Source organism: Embiotoca jacksoni, unplaced genomic scaffold (assembly GCF_022577435.1).
Source record: "Embiotoca jacksoni isolate LCO1_2020_lvr unplaced genomic scaffold, fEmbJac1.0.p SCAF_19, whole genome shotgun sequence".
In the NCBI taxonomy this organism is placed as follows: domain Eukaryota; kingdom Metazoa; phylum Chordata; class Actinopteri; family Embiotocidae; genus Embiotoca; species Embiotoca jacksoni.
This window is the reverse complement of record NW_027185329.1, coordinates 7,977,800-7,994,065: the sequence shown is the minus strand read 5'-3', so window position 1 is coordinate 7,994,065 and position 16,266 is coordinate 7,977,800. Positions and strand designations below refer to the sequence as shown.

The window sequence follows — 16,266 nt, the reverse complement described above, 5'->3', positions numbered from 1 at the left end:
ATTTTGTACTATAAATGTACACTTTGCTTGTTTTTTTATTTAAAGATGTAGACTTCCCTCAGGTGGCTGTTTTGGGTGCATTTTTTGCACTTATGCAAAAATAAAAAAAAAAAAAAGGACAAATTATTACAAAAAATAAATGTTTTAAGGATACGCTGTTTTTCCTTGATCTCGAGTGTATGTGCTTCTGGTGTTTCAGTGTAAAAAGGGCTGGATCCATTCGTTGATTCATGATTAGGTGATCTACTTTAGCAATTGATTGATGTTTCAGTCTTTTTTTTTTTTTTTTTTTTAGAGCAGGAACACAAATAATAGGATTTGTTAGTATTTTCGGTTTAATATATATATATATATTTTCTATTTAACGGACCAAAAACTGACTAGTAGATAAAACGGTAAATAAATTGATAAATACATTGATTATTATTAGACGCCGGTATATACTTGAGATTAAACAAAAGGTTCTATTATCATTAATTTATTGTGGTTGGATATTTCTGCTGTTTCCTAAAATAAAAAGTCTTAATTGTGAGACAAAAAGAATAATAATATATGTGATTCTCAAATGGGCCATTTTGCATAACGAGCACTTTTACTTTAGGTACTTGAAGTACATTTGAACACTTGTTGTTTTGTTTTTTTACTTAAGGATCTAAATATTTCTTCCACCACTACTAAAAAGAAAAAAACACGTGTGTTGGTGAACATACAGTCTGGTTGAGTGTTGCTAATCCGATCAGCTGACTGATCACATCCGGGTAAAAGGTTCGGATTTTTTTTTTATTTTTTTTATTTTTATTTTAACACCGTTTTGATTCCCATCTTATTTCCGCGTCGTTAGCATCGTAGCATGAAGCTACGTGCTCTCTGGAAAGTGGTGAACTTCTGCAGTTCATTTCGCCTCTGATCGTCGTTTTCGAGTCAGACGTCCACTCGACAAAAGAAGCTGCGCTTCCTCTTGACTCTCTGGTGAAGAAAGTGTAAGCTAATAACCGACTGATAGTTGTTTTTTGTTGTTGTTTTTGTTCCGCCGTTTGGTTTTGTTTGGTACGTTTCTTGGGTTTTGTGGTGTTTTGGTTTTGCTCGCTGGCCGTATGGGGCAGTCTCTTGTTTTGAGGGGCGGCTAACCCGCTAGCTCCACGGAGAGGGATGCAACTCGGTTAATCCGAGTTTGTCAAGCTTTGATGCGAATGAAACAGCAGCCCAGATGTTTTCTATCGAGCCGTCGGTAATTTAAGACCTTTAGCTTTATTATTATTATTATTATGATTATTATTATTATGTCTCTGTGACGCTAATATACGCTCGTGTGCGCACGACAGTGCGTAAAATGTCCCAAGTTAACAGGACGACGCCAGAAATGTGTGTAGAAATACAGCATGAGGTGTTTTCGGCGTTTGTTGTTGTTGTTGTTGTTGTTGTTGTTTTTTAGCCTGACGCGTGGTGTCATATCCGATGAAATATACCAAACTAAGGTATTGCAAGTTACTGCAGTATTGTAACGACAGGAAAACACCCAATTTCTTATTTCTGGTATACGCAAGACAGATGTCTCCAAATGTACACCAAGTTATGTCTTGGAAGTTGGACACATGGAGTAGACACAGCAGCACCGAGTCTCACACCGGGAGTGAAATAAGAAGCTGAGACTGTTTCAACCATCGCACAGTAAATACAAGTATTTTCTGCATGGTTACTCACTTAAAACAGTTTCTACTGTTAACAAACCACGCTGCGTTGTTACCAAAGCGTGTTTCATAGGCATTTTACAAGTGGATTAATACAGTTTACAGAAAGTCAAGAATGATGAGTTTGTTTTTTTTCTTTTTAAAGTTTTACTAAATGTTACAGACACAATCTTCTGTCGCAGTCTGTGTAGTTATACGCAGTGGTGGAATATAACCATGCGCATTTACTCAAGTACTGTGTGTACAGTTTGGAGGTACTTGTACTTTACTGGTGTTTCCGTTTGGTGATACTTTATACTACATTTCAGACAAAAGTTTTGCACAGTCTACTTTACTTTTCAGATCAATATTTTATACCTGAAACATCTGATCAGTCGTAATAGATGCATTGCTATTTGTGGATTAGACGCTTCAACGGTATCGTGTGTTGAATTTAGCTCTACAATGACAACATTGCGGGGTTTCCACTTGGTTTCTGGAGAGCTTAGGTGATGTGGTAGCAGTGGGAGGTGCTGGACAGGTATTTGACTAGAAACCAACTGATGACCCCTCCTCGGGGCCAAAGATACATTCATTAGAAATAGAGGCACGAAGGCATCTTCTGAAGATGTAATACAAACCTTGATCCTTAAATCTACTGATTCTGTAAATCAAATGCACCTTAAAATCAAGGTAATTAATCATGGTGATGCAAATCTGTAAATCCAAACACATCCCATGATAATAATGGGATAGACACTCCCCTTGCCATATGATGACTAGTATGGCACAATGTGTCTTCTGGGAATGAGCTTCTGGAGAACTTGCACTTCATTTAGGCCTCAGGCAGCAGAACAGCCCACTGCACTGCAGGAAAATGTGGAGCAGCAGTGTGAAATTTGCCACAGTTATGACACGGGCGTTGAAGTGTCAGAGTCGTGCACCGGAGTCACATTCAGAGAGAGTCCGCATCTGACGCACTCAACTGGAAGAGCACCAGCCTCCATGAAGCAGCGCGGAGACGTCTGCCCGGAGCCGGGCCGCAACCTCAGTAACAATTTCACTGTTCATAGCACGCGAGCTTAGTTTAGGGTGTTGATCCGGGCCTACAGTGTTTTATATTGCATTATGATTGTTTGATGGTGTCGCCTCGCTTTTAACAGTCTTCAATTTCTGTTCTGTATGATGAAACCTGTCTCTGACCGTCCTCATGTCTCTGCCTGGTGTTTTACAGGGTGTCAGGTCTGGTTCAGAGTTGTTGCACAGTTAATGCACAGAATAAAGAGGCTGAAAATTGACAACAAAACGGAAGACGGCATGGAAAAGTAGGGAAACTTTCTCATTTAAAGCTGTCTGAACTGCTTTCATTTGGTTCCAGTTTTCATTCATTTGATTTATTATTAAATTATTTATTTGTCTGAAGCGAAGTTGTTCCCCATTTACTGCTGAAGAAGATTAGAAAATGTTGATAAAATGTATTCATGATTTCAGGTAGTTTTGTATGCGTAAGTGTCCACGGCGACGTTCTCCCATAGAGGCTGTTGCTTTGAGCTGAATGCTCAAGTTGACATGCTAAACATGCTAATGAGTAGCAGGTAATGATCACAACGTTTATGAATCTAGTTTAGCGTGTTTTCAACATTTGCTAACTAACACAAAGTGGTTGGAATATCATCAGTTTTGTAAGGATTTGGTCATAAACCAAAAGTCTCGCAGAAGGTAAAATTGTGACCTGCTGGTGGCGCTGCAAAGTTATGAACGTCTGCACTGAATTTTATGCAAATCTATCCATTGGTGGTTGAGATATTTTGGTCTAAACCAAAGTGGTGGACCATCAGTGGATGGACTGACCATCCCGAGAGACATTTCCTAATAAAAAAAATAACATTTCAAGATCTGTTGAAGGTGTTTTACAGCTTCAGAAGGTCAATAGATGGTCTATTTTGTGTCTGAACGTCTGGTTTGGTAGATAAATATAATCATCCTCAACAAAGATATGTCCATATTTGACAATTGTTGTCGTCCACAGTGTCAGGGAGGCACTGGCTGGCATGACGGGGGTGGACGAGCTCTCGGACAGCACAGAGGTGGTGGAGATGGAGGACGTGAATCCCAGTCAGTTCCAGGTGGAGAAGCATACGTGGGATGGTCTGCGGAAGATCATCCACAACAGCCGCAAAAACACCGGCATGGTGATCACCAAGGCACCACACGACTTCCAGTTCATCCAGAAGGACGAGGCCAGTCCACAGTCTCACCGCATCTACTACCTTGGTGAGCAGGGGGGGGGGAACCTGAGGTCTGACACAGGCGGGGTCTGAAATCAGGAATCATTCACTGTAGAAATGTCAAAAATGAATGAATCCCAGCTCAGATGGGGCGCTTGAACAGCCCTCGACTTGTTGGCTAGCAGATTGAGTGGCTTCTTTTCAGTCACTTTGAAAGGTGGCATGCTTCTGTGAATAATCTGTGGATGCAGCTGGTGAGTCAGACTTGCCAGCCTGCGTCTGTTATCAAGCTCGTTTGATTTCCAGAGCTGCGGTGGCTGATGTCAATGTGTGCTAATAGAAAATGTGGAACTCACAACAGGAGCGTCATTTAGCTTCGTGGACGTCTTTCTGCCTTTATTCTGCTGCAGTTATATCGTGTGTCGAATTTCTGCGAAATGGTCGATGGCTCTGCTGCCATGTTTAAAGCTGTTGTCGTGTTTGATACCATTTCTAGGGCTCTGTCACGTACTGTGATGTTTGACCTGCTCCGGAGCTTTGATGCTGACTATAGAAGCGGTCACGCCAGGGCGACTACGATCGCTACCTGGTCTAAATGCTCCTGTAACAGTTTGACCTTGCAGCAGTTGTTGCCTCCAGCAGTAGGTGGTAGCTTTTTTTTTTTTTTAAAACGCCTGAAAAATTAAAACCCACATTTTACATGTAAAAAGTGGAATTTTATAAGAAAAAAAAAGAAAAAGAAAAACACACACTGGTTCAGACACACTTGTGGATTTTGCTGCTTCAAGCTCACTCTGACCAGCAGTGTGACGCAGCAAACATTAGATAGATATTGCTGCATAATTAACATTATTAAAGCAGTTCACTGACTTCATGACTCTTCTCTACTTCTGCTTTTTTAATGCTACATTTAATAATTTCCCATCATCCACGCTGGCTCTCATTCAACGGAAGTTACATAGTCTTGCTTTAAAGTTTTATGCAAAAAATTTTGACTGTATAGATTTGTTGTTGATCTGTTGCAATAATTAATTCACTAATGTCACAACTCAAGTCTTTTAAAATGACTTTTTCCTGGGATATCTTTCTTATTCATGTGCTGTCCAGTAGATACAGTAGGACTGGTGTTTAATCTTTCTCTAATATCTGCGATAAATCCCTCAACCATCATGCAGGGAGACCGGAAGCAGAACCAGTTTTAGGATAGACCGTTGGCAAAGATGGACCAAAATGCAAAGCAGCCGCCAGACAAGTTGAGCTTGTAAAAGGTCACCACGCAAGCAGCAGACTATTTATTATTTTAATCAAGACAGGCATATTTTAGTAATCCATTAGTGTATTAATCATAATCCTGCAGGTGAAGCAGTTTTTACTTTTTCCAATGAAGAGACAGAACAGACTCGTCTTCAATGTTTAGAAATGAGCTTCTGCTGTTAAACCACTGAAGTCTGAAGTCATGCTACTGGAAAAGTTCATCCTGGAATACATGTCCAAGACATTGGGGCTCTTCAGCAAAAATCCAGCAGCATTTTTCTTACCCCTTCACCTGTATTTAAGATCAGGGTTCCTAGTGGTCATGGAATTTCTGTAATATCATGCAATCCTAAACAGTCTATTCCAGACATGGGAAAGTCGGGGGTTTGATCATTATTTTTTTGGGCCAAGTCATTGAATATAATGGATTAATTAAATTTTAGTTTCCATTTTTAAAATATCATATTTTCACTTACGCTTTTTTCTATATAGTGTTATTGAGCTTCCCTGCGTGGTTTTTTTTTTTATCCCCTCCCTGCTCATCAACAATCACTTTATTCGATAAGAGACGATATGTTCAGGACCTTAACTGTGTCGTCAGACGTAGCCTGAAAGTCTTCTGAGAGAAGCTTCTGGACATCGCTGCTTTCAGCCTGCTGCTTTAACCCTCAGCTCACCAGCGACATGACATTTTAGATTCTGTCTGTCTTCACAGGAATGCCTTACGCCAGCAGGGAAAACGCTTTACTCTACTCTGACATCCCCAGGAAGACCCGCAAGGGTTCACTGCTGGTGTTGTCTTGGAAACCGATACTGGATCACTTTCAGGTGAGGCGGATTTCTAGTCCCGGTTCTTTATCCACTCCCTGACATTTTAACACTGCTGACATCTTTTTAAAGGGGACATGTTGCGATTTTCTGTTATTCGTACACGATACACATGCTGGTCTAAGTTTCACAACATGAACGTATGTAAAAAATGTTCATCACAAGTCAGAAGCCAAAACTTCAGCCTGCTCTGAAAACCTTGTTTGCCATTGTCAACTCATATTTCAGATTACGTTCGGGTTTGAACATACAGATGTATTTACGAAATGGAGATGTTGAGTAGTGAATGAGAAAAAAAAGTGAAATCCGACCACTACTGTTTTCCATCGCGAAGATGACCAATCAGAGTGGACTGAAACGGCCGCTTGGGTTTTTATCATGGCCCACGAATAAAAACAGAGACCTGGAAATGTGCATGATATCGTACGTCCCCTGTAGGAGTATTTAATTGTTTAAAGGTGGTAAACCATTGGTTGTACAGTTTATCTTTATATTTACATATTAAGGTCATTTTTCCTGTATTGTGTCAGTACCTTTTGGCTACATGCCTCTGTAAGTTGCCTCACTAGCATGAATATAGTGTTTTGAATTGAACTGAACTGAATCTTTCCTTATGGAGCCTAAAACTGTTGTCGTAAATCTCCCCCTTAAGACAAAAAAAAAAAACATGACCACCAAGGCGATAAGAACATTTTGAGACCTTGTGTTTGATGTTCACTGCTGCCCATGTGTTTCACTGAACTGTGCCGATTTCATGAACAGATTTAGCTCCTGCTGAAGAGAGAAAAGAGGTTTTTATTTACTTTCTAATTTTAGTGCGATAATGCTTTCTTACCGTCTGCTTGTTTTCCAAGCCCTGAAACAAAGTCTCTTCGACCTTGACTCGGGTCGTCCAGCATTGTCACGTTGCGTGTCCTCCTGTCCCCCCTGACCTCAGGCCATCCCTCACCACGGGGGCTTCTCTCGGGAGGAGGAGCTGCTGCGAGAGAGGAAGCGTTTGGGGGTTTCTGGCATCACCTCCTATGACTACCACCGACCCAGCGGCCTCTTCCTGTTCCAGGCCAACAGCAGTCTGTACTACTGCCGTGATGGTGGGAACAGTAGCTTCATTGTAAGTCAAAGGACAGTTAAGTAAGACTTTCACAGACACAGAATGATTATTTCAAGACTTGATAACGACTATTCTTGACCAAAGATTTCTGCATCATGTAACTCACTCTGTTGAGATCCCAACTAAGAAAATTAGCATTTAAAGTTGCTCTCACCCAGTGTGTCCTCTCCTTCTTCTCAACCCTGCAGAGGATAAACAGATATTGAATACGCCCACGCTAATGTATCGGACATGTAAATGTATGCGTGTAGCTGATATGTCATACACTGGTATGGCTCCGCTTTATATCTGTTTATTATCAGCTAACATTACCTTATCACAGAGACAGTAAATCAGCATAAATGTGCTTGAGTTAATGTAGAAACTATTACATAGTTTGTCCACTAGAGAGTGCTGACATGTTTATTTTTCAACTGTAAGTGTTCTTCTCAGTACATGTTTAGTTCACAACTAAAACAGCAGCTGAGTTGTATTATTATTATCAAATAATTGAACCATTATGTCCCAGAAAATATATTTAAAAAAAAAAAGAAAAATGTTGTCTTCAGATATCTTGTTCTGTTTTGTTATTATATAATCATTAAATTATAAACACTGGAACCAGTAGCAACTAATATTTTGCCCAATTTTTCTTTTAAAATGACTTGAATGGTTATTTGATTATCAAAACTGTTGCTAATAAAGTTTCTGTCGGTAATCGTTGAGCTTTAGTCACAGGTATTAAATAAGCACATGTAGAAAATCCTTTTGTTTTACGTCTATTGTAGCCGTTCTCTGAAAACCAGGTATCTCAAAAGTGTCCACTTGTTCAGGTTTATTTGATGCAATAACATTTATATGTTTTTATTTTGGCTTAAAACGTTTGGCAGTTTAATCCCTCTGTTCATTTAAAAATTTGGAAATACAATTGGCAATAATGTTTAAAAACAGATTTAAAAAAAAAAAAAATAAAATTATAATTTAAATCTTAACATTGGTATCACAAATAATCCAGAGCAGGAAATGACTTGAAAGATCGTTCATCTTTCTCACATCTTTACCGTTGTGAATCAAACAGCTGCTGTGGTCTCGGATCTCAACGCCCGCTGCGTGTTTATTTTTTTCAGACATCTCCGGTGAATCCCGTCGAAATTCAGAGCCAGAACTCGGGCACACGCATGGACCCCAAAATCTGCCCCGGGGACCCCAACTTCATTGGCTTCATCAACAACAAGGACATTTGGGTGACCAGTATTGAGACGGGGGAAGAGAGGAGACTCACCTTCTGCCATAAAGGTCCGCGCTGAAATGTGTTAACATGCTCAGACATAAACTGAAACTGAACTTTTGTCACATTGTTTCTTTTGTTTTTCCTTTTTTTTTTTTTTTTTTTAATGTTTTCATTTCAGGTATTGATAACCCTAAAGAGGATGCTAAATCTGCCGGTGTGGCCACGTTTGTCACCCAGGAAGAATTCGATCGCTTCACTGGATACTGGTGGTCTCCAGCTGCTCGTGTAGGTGAGTCAGTACATTGCTGTCACAGTTATCAACAATTATAATATAAATCATATTGATCGTTGATTATGTTGACAAGATGGTTTATTATTAAGTTAGAAAAGATCATTTACTAGATCATGTTTAGAAACAAATAAAAACAGGGTCTTTAGTGAACAGTCGTATCGGTAACAGCGTAGTACCTCTGTTGTTGGTTCCAAAGATTGTAAAATAATCTTCTCTGGTCTTTTCTCTTTGGCTCAGAGTCAGACGGCAGTAAGACGCTGCAGATTCTGTATGAGGAGGTGGACGAGTCCGAGGTGGAGATCATTCACGTCCCGTCTCCAGCTCTGGAGGAGCGCAAGACGGATGTCTACAGATACCCACGTGCAGGTATGAAGGCACTGAAAAACTCTGTTTTTTTTTTTTTTATAGAATATAAAAGGTTAATTACAAACTATTAAAAACTACATGGAATATATATCCATGTTGGTGTTTTTTTTCTTGCGTCACATACAGGGCTGTGGGGGTATATATATATATATTTTTTTTTAAATTTTCGCTCAGCTGTTCCTCACATTTCTCAGCCCTTGTTTTCATATCTGTAAGGTTTGATAATATTTTGGTATTTAACTCGGTTTCATTTCTTTCCAGGCAGCAAGAATCCCGATATCACTCTCAAAATAGCAGAACTCAGGACAGACAGTCTTGGCAAAGTGAGTGCTCGTTGAGTGCCAAAACACCTCCCGATACGTTGTGGACGTATTGATCTATTGACAGCGAACAGAGCGCTGAAATGGTCTGTGATGTGTTCTGGTCGGTGTTGCTTTCTCTCAGATTGTCAGCACACAGGAGAAGGAGCTGCCGGTGTCGTTCACCAGCCTGTTTCCTGGAGTCGAGTACATCACCAGAGCTGGATGGACAAAAGACGGTCGATAGTAAGTTTCTTCTCTGAGACGGTCTTTAAACTTCACCAGAGACCGCGGTGTCAGTGCACACGTTTGAGTTCCCACGTGTCCCAACTCTTCCTCTCTGTGTGATTGTTAGTGCCTGGGCCGTCATGATGGACCGACGGCAGCAGCGCCTGCAGCTGGTCCTGCTGCCGCCTGCACTCTTCATCCCTGCACATCAGGACGAAGCCAAAAGACGAGAGAGCCTGGAGGCCCTCGGAGACACAGTCCATCCCTTCATCATCTACCAAGAGACCAGCGATATCTGGATCAATGTGAGGCCCAACACCGCATCTTTCTAAGGCTCTGTTCCCCACAAGTTTTCTCCTCATGTCCGAATCAGTTTTGGTCTTTCTAAACAGTTTGAGACAGATTTTGAGCAAATAGCCGTGATGTGCGTGTCATTTATTTGCTGTGATCTCTTTTCTGCTGCAGTCCTAGTTTATGATTTATTTGAGATCAAATCTTCCAAAATTTGATGGCTTTTTGTTTGTCTTGCAGGTCCATGACATCTTCTATCCTTTTATCCAAACTAGTGATGATGAGATTACCATCATCACGGTAAATGAGTCCAAAACGGGCTTCTGCCACCTGTATAAGATCACTTCAGTTTTAAAGCGAGGCAGCTACCACTGGGCCAAAGGCTACACACACTCTGAAGGTAACCGCGTGTGGAGAGCACTGGCAGCTGACACACGTTTCTTTAGTGAGATCACTGGAAGAAATGAAATCCAAAGTAGAAATTTATCGTTCATGCCATGTAAACTCGTACACACAAGCTCAGTTTCATCATGATTTTTTTTTTGCAGTTGGGTTATTTTTGTTCCATTTTTTTTTTTTTCAAAATTCATTTTTACTGTCTGTACTGTTTGAGTTTTTTTTAAATTTATTTTGTATTTTCAGTTTATATTTGACAATTGATGTTTGAATTGATCCACTGACTTGGCCTCCTCATTTCTCCTCTTCTATCAGAGGATTTTAAGTGTCCAATAAAAGAGGAGGTGACGGTGACCAGTGGGGAGTGGGAGGTGCTGGCCAATCATGGTGCAAAGGTAAAGCCCTGCTCCCATATCTATTCAAGGTTTCTGACATTTACTAATAACTATAATATTTATGCAAATAACCCACTCATGAGACACTGAGTTGTAAATTGCACTAATATGAGCAGAGTTAGTTTTTTTTTTTTTAGAGCTTTTGGGACGAGAAGTGAAATAAATTTGTTAATTTAAGAGTCTAAATATTTTAGAAAACACAACAAAATAAAATAAGGAAGATGTGAAAACTGTTCTTATTGCCCAATAATACAACCAGAGCCCCTGTTGCATCACACACTCATAACTGTTGGTGTGAGGAATAAAGTAAAGGGATATTGGTGTAAAATATACTCAACAATAAAATCTTTACATTAAATCCAACTACATTATTTCATCTTCAGATACCATACGCATTTCATCCAGGCTTTTTAAGCGCTTTTCTTTACATGCTTAAGAATAAAAGCAGGAAAGACATGTGGAATAAGACGTGGATAAGAACAAATTACTAAAGGAGATAAGTGTGTACTTTTGTAAATGAAATAAATGAATGAAGAAATCGACTTCTTCCTCGTCTGTGAACGAAACCGTTTTTCTTCCTCTGTGGTGTCTGTGCAGCGATCAACAAGTCCGCAGATTTGGGTGGACGAAGAAGCAAAGCTGGTTTACTTCCAGGGAACCAAAGACTCTCCTCTGGAGCACCACCTGTACGTGGTGAGCTACGACTCGCCGGGGGAAATCGTCAGACTGACCAAACCCGGTTTCTCCCACAGCTGCTCTGTGAGCCAGGTATCCCAACACGTGCTCAAACAAACTTTCCGCGGCTCTGTGCATTTCCAGTTTGTCCTCCCGCATTCAAGTGTTTCTCTAGATTTGGATCTCGTTTCACCCTGACGTGTCTCCTTCTCTCTCCCACAGACCTTTGACATGTTTATCAGCCATTACAGCAGCCTGACCTCCGCACCCTGCGTCCACGTCTACAAGCTGAGCGGCTCAGACGGCGACCCCCTTCACAAAGAGCCTCAGTTCTGGGCGAGCATGATGGAATCTTCTGGTACTGAATTGTCCTTCAAACCAAACTTCTTCTTTTTTTTTCTTTTTTTTTTGACTCAGTGTTTGGCCGCCGTGCCCTTCAGTTGCCCATAAAATATTTTGGTTTTAATATTTGTACACAATGTGGTATTTTTCTTCCACGCTGTCCAGGTATGCCGTCTGACTCCACCCCTCCAGAGATCTTTAGTTTCAACGGCAAGTCGGGCTTCAAGCTGTACGGCATGTTGTACAAACCACACAACGTGGTCCCCGGCAGGAAGCATCCCACCGTGGTCTTTGTGTACGGCGGCCCTCAGGTTCGATCTCTTCCACTTTAAAATTAGATTCATGTTGTGTAGCCTTAGAAGCTACTAAGCAATGAGGGATTTCTCTTGTTTTGAACTTCAGCCAGCTGAATGCCTCCCAGATGGGTATCTTTGGTGTTTGTACACCGCTGTGACTGTATAACTGTTTACCTGAACTCACCACTTGTTTTAGCTGCTGTTTTTGAACTGTCATGCCCAAGACAGATGCAGACTACACGATATATTTTTCTTTCGCGATGGCGTCACGAGGGTTTTACCACCAAGACAAGTGTAGTTACTTTTCTCTGTTGGTTAATGGAGATAGTAAATTAGTCAGAGTGAAATCGATACGAACATGTTTTTTTTTTTTCTTCAGGTGCAGTTAGTGAATAACTCTTATAAAGGTGTGAAGTACCTGCGGTTGAGCACACTGGCGTCTCTGGGGTACATTGTGCTGGTCATCGACGGGCGAGGCTCCTGCCAGCGGGGACTCAACTTTGAAGGAGCTGTGAAAGACAAAATGGTAAAAATCATATGAGCACCTGTCTGTCAGATGAAGGATCACGTTCAGTATAATAACCTAAATTACAGTTTCAGGCTATTTTCTGTGGAGTGCTTACATTTTTTTTTTTTTTTTTTTTTAAATGGAAAAAAGCTTCACGTGAATATTGTCAGTTAATTGATGTGTTCATGCCGGCTGAGTGAAAGGTCTGGTCCTGTCCATCCAGGGTCATGTGGAGATCGAAGACCAGGTGGAGGGTTTGCACTACGTCGCTGACAAATACAAGTTTGTGGACCTGAATCGCGTTGCGATCCACGGCTGGTCGTACGGAGGCTTCCTCTCCCTCATGGGCCTCGTCCACAAACCGGACATCTTTAAGGTCAAAACCACAAACGTTTTCTCTGTTATGGGGCAGATTTACAGTCAGTGAACAAGCAGGAGAGTTGGTTTTATTATTTTTTTTAACTTGTCCCGGGGATGCCTTTTTTTCAAAGCACTTTGTTATCTTATGATTTTAACAAGTGCCATACAAATAAAGTTATCATTAAAGTCGGGGGGATTAATCCTATTGATCCTTTGGCCACTAATAGTTAATACCATTTCTACCCCACTGTAAATAACTTAAAAAAAAAAACATAGCTGTCATTTTTGTCTTTTTGTGAACTCTGCTGGAGTTATTTTTCATTTTTTAAGTGTTGCTATCAATAACTTGTCATCAGATGTGTTTGTATAATTCATACAGTCTCAAAGGGCTTCTTAATTCTTGAAATATGAAATTTCCATTGAAACTGTTTAAAAGACGAAATTTTAAAACACTTGTTTGACCTCTTGTTTGTTGATCAGGTTGCCGTTGCAGGAGCTCCAGTGACGCTGTGGATGGCCTATGACACCGGCTACACAGAGCGATATTTGGACACACCTAAGAAAAACAAGAAGGGATACGAAGCTTGTTCTGTTGCCCTGCACGTCGACAAACTCCCCAATGAGTGAGTCATCTCAAAACATTGTTAGCATTCAGTTTCTGTCAGACAGCTGAAAGACAAAAGCCCGGCATTTTACTGCAAACTATACCTTTTCCATCAGTACTGTACTTCTTTTATTTAACAGCGCTACAGTTGTCCTGAAGTTGATTTCACAGAACACCTGCTGGTTAATTTACAGCCGTAACATGCCGACGTAGAAAACTGCAGTTGGATTCTGGCTCTGCTGTAGAATAAGTCGCGCTGGCGTGAGTGAAGAAAGTAAGAAAGTGCATCTTTTTGCTCGACACAGGCCCAACAGATTGCTGATTCTGCATGGATTCCTAGATGAAAATGTGCACTTTTTCCACACAAACTTCCTGGTGTCTCAACTCATCCGAGCGGGGAAGCCGTACAGCCTGCAGGTAGGACGATTCACTGCTGTACACTGATTTCAGGGAAGACTGTGATGACGTTATGAGACAATAGTCTAGGTGGGTTTTAAACTGATATTAAACTCCAGGAAGACAACTTAAAATGTGAGACCAGCATGTTTCCTGGCCTTCATCATAATCATCATATATCACGTTACAAAAATATTGAAATACTGTTATGTCGGGTCTTTCTCTAGTTTGGTGGAGTTTTCCCTTTTTTCTGTCGAAAAAAAACTAAAGCAAAAGGGCAGCTCCAGGAAGGAAGTTTGATTCCTTGACAGTAACCTCTGCAGGTTTTTTTGAACATTTCAATCCAGCGTAAACTTTTGAAAAGTTTGGAAGCGTTTAGATCATTTCCAGCTAACCCGGAGAAGTAAATCTACCAACCTGCTGATTGTTTCTCTCTACAAACTTAATGACAGCTGGCTGGAAAATAATCAGTCAGCATTCCCTCCACAATTTAGAAGTAAAGACAGCTAAAATGTGAAATTCAGCTCATCCCACAGTGACACGTGTTTGTGGTGTCTTTTGTTTTTCCAGGTGTTTCCCAATGAGCGTCACAGCATCAGGTGTCCGGAGTCGGGCGAGCATTATGAGATTACGCTGCTGCACTTCCTCCAGCAGAACCTCTGATAAGCCTTTCCACTCACTGACCCCTCCCTTCCTCGCTTCCTACCTTCCTCTCCTCGTCTCCTTTTGCCACATTCCTCCATTCATCCAAAGCTGCTTCACCTCTCACCTCACTCCGTTTCGTTATCTGTTGACAGTACAGCATGCCAAACCTTCTCACACCTCAAGACACCTCTTAAAGTTGCTGCGGCATCTTAGCATCAATAAATCACCACAAGATTCAGGTGTCGGTATAAGTAGCGTGAACAAGGCCGTCACTGAGCAGACCTCGTCTTCTCGTAAAACTGATGGATTGCTCCTAAACAAGCAGAGGGCGCTGTTCACCCAGAACTAACAGGGCTGAGTTTAAGGTGTTGGTCGATACAGTGGGGGAAAGAAACGTCCCACTGCGACAGGAAATATTATTGGTGTTTAAAATTTTGCTCGTTGCACCGTGGACAGTTCAAAATCATCAACAATGCAAAAACTACAGACGTGGACCTGCTGCCATCAGTTTTTCTTTTGGTGCCATCCTATTTAAGAACCCCTTTTTTCTATTTTTGTGGGACTCTTCTGACAAAGTTGTCACTTTCCTCTCTGTGAATAAACACTGGTGTAAGATTCTTAAATGTAGAGCTCTCGAAGAGTAAACGATCGAGGCCCCTTTTATTATTCACTTTGTCGTCTTGTTTTTTGCCTTGAGATTTGTCTTTTAAGTGCTGTCATAGATGACTTTTTATGTGGTTTGCCAAAAGCTGGCAGATATACAAGAAAAAAAAAAAAAAGCCTAATTTTGAATGTGTAATTTAAAAAAAAAAACTAAAAAACTTTTATGGGTTGTTATGCATTCAGAAATGATGGAAATATGTAGCAACCTGTTGCTGTTTCACTCAGTCGCTTGCTTTAACTTTCTGGAGAGCTCATTTTTCTTCTGCTGCTGAGGACTTTTGCACAGTTCATATTTGCCTTGCTGCCAACAAACTATAAGAGGATATTTGGCAAACCTGCTGGCAGTCTGAGGTGCCTTGCAAGAGTTTAAGAGCGCCTGCTCATATAGTATGAATATATCTATATATATATATATCAGGGAATCTGTCGGAGGACCTACGACAATAAAATGCCTCATTACTCAAGTGTCTGTTGAACATCTGTAAGATGAGCTACCATGATGTGCACATGGTTAAATGTACTTTCAGTTACTGAAGAAATAAACACACGTGAACAATCTTTTTCAAAGTCTTGTCACCAGGTCAAATTGATTATTTTTCAGTGACGGTGTTCTGGGAAGTAAAGCTGACGTCTTTTGAATTCAGGCAGTGGTGCTTGATATGTGTTTGAGTTCATCCCGGCGTTCGATTTACTTCTTTTCTCTTAAAAGTTCAACAAAATATTGTAGTTTTTCAAACATACCGCTGTATTTTCAGTGTTTTTACTGGGTCCAATCTGCCTTTGATTTGTACATTCAGTTGTGTAAATGTTAACAGTGCGTGGCTGCTCACTTATGATGGTAAAATTTCAATGGCAGCATGTTGTCACGTGGGACGTACTTGAGTCAAAAACCTTTTCTCCAATAAAAGAAATGACTTTGAAACGGAGGTTTGCAATGAAGCAATAAAGTGATTAAAAAGATCAAGTGTTCCACTACGCAAAGGAGCAGAAAAGCCCCACCTTAATTTACAGGATGAACTATCGACCTCATAAGTCAATCATTCTCTAACTGTATTGATTGAATCTGACGGCACTTTCATTATTATGACATCAAAGTGTCAAAACTGAAAGTTTACACGTGAAATATGCTGTTAAATCAGTGATGGTCTAAAATCTGTCGTGTTTTTATGGGTTTATTTCATTGGGATTCTTTTGGTTTTGCACACTGCAACA

At 40.6% G+C, this 16,266-nt stretch overlaps 1 protein-coding gene across 2 annotated transcripts; it reads left to right on the top strand.

The window, feature by feature from the left end:
• The first annotated feature begins 737 nt into the window (after positions 1-737).
• LOC138200545 (dipeptidyl peptidase 9-like) lies at positions 738-16,243 on the top strand. 2 transcript variants are annotated; one of them, XM_069153324.1, is made up of 21 exons: positions 738-980; positions 2,902-2,992; positions 3,697-3,941; positions 5,865-5,977; positions 6,915-7,088; positions 8,195-8,363; positions 8,477-8,587; positions 8,828-8,956; positions 9,218-9,279; positions 9,401-9,501; positions 9,611-9,788; positions 10,015-10,174; positions 10,486-10,565; positions 11,163-11,333; positions 11,463-11,598; positions 11,748-11,893; positions 12,258-12,404; positions 12,610-12,762; positions 13,227-13,369; positions 13,656-13,767; positions 14,317-16,243. In XM_069153324.1, exons 2-21 carry the CDS (start codon positions 2,937-2,939, stop codon positions 14,407-14,409), a joined length of 2,679 nt encoding a protein of 892 aa, XP_069009425.1. In that variant the 5' UTR covers positions 738-980; positions 2,902-2,936; the 3' UTR covers positions 14,410-16,243. The 2 variants fall into 2 exon arrangements, with proteins under 2 accessions (XP_069009425.1, XP_069009426.1); XM_069153325.1 differs by lacking the exon at positions 2,902-2,992.
• The last annotated feature ends 23 nt before the right edge of the window (positions 16,244-16,266 follow it).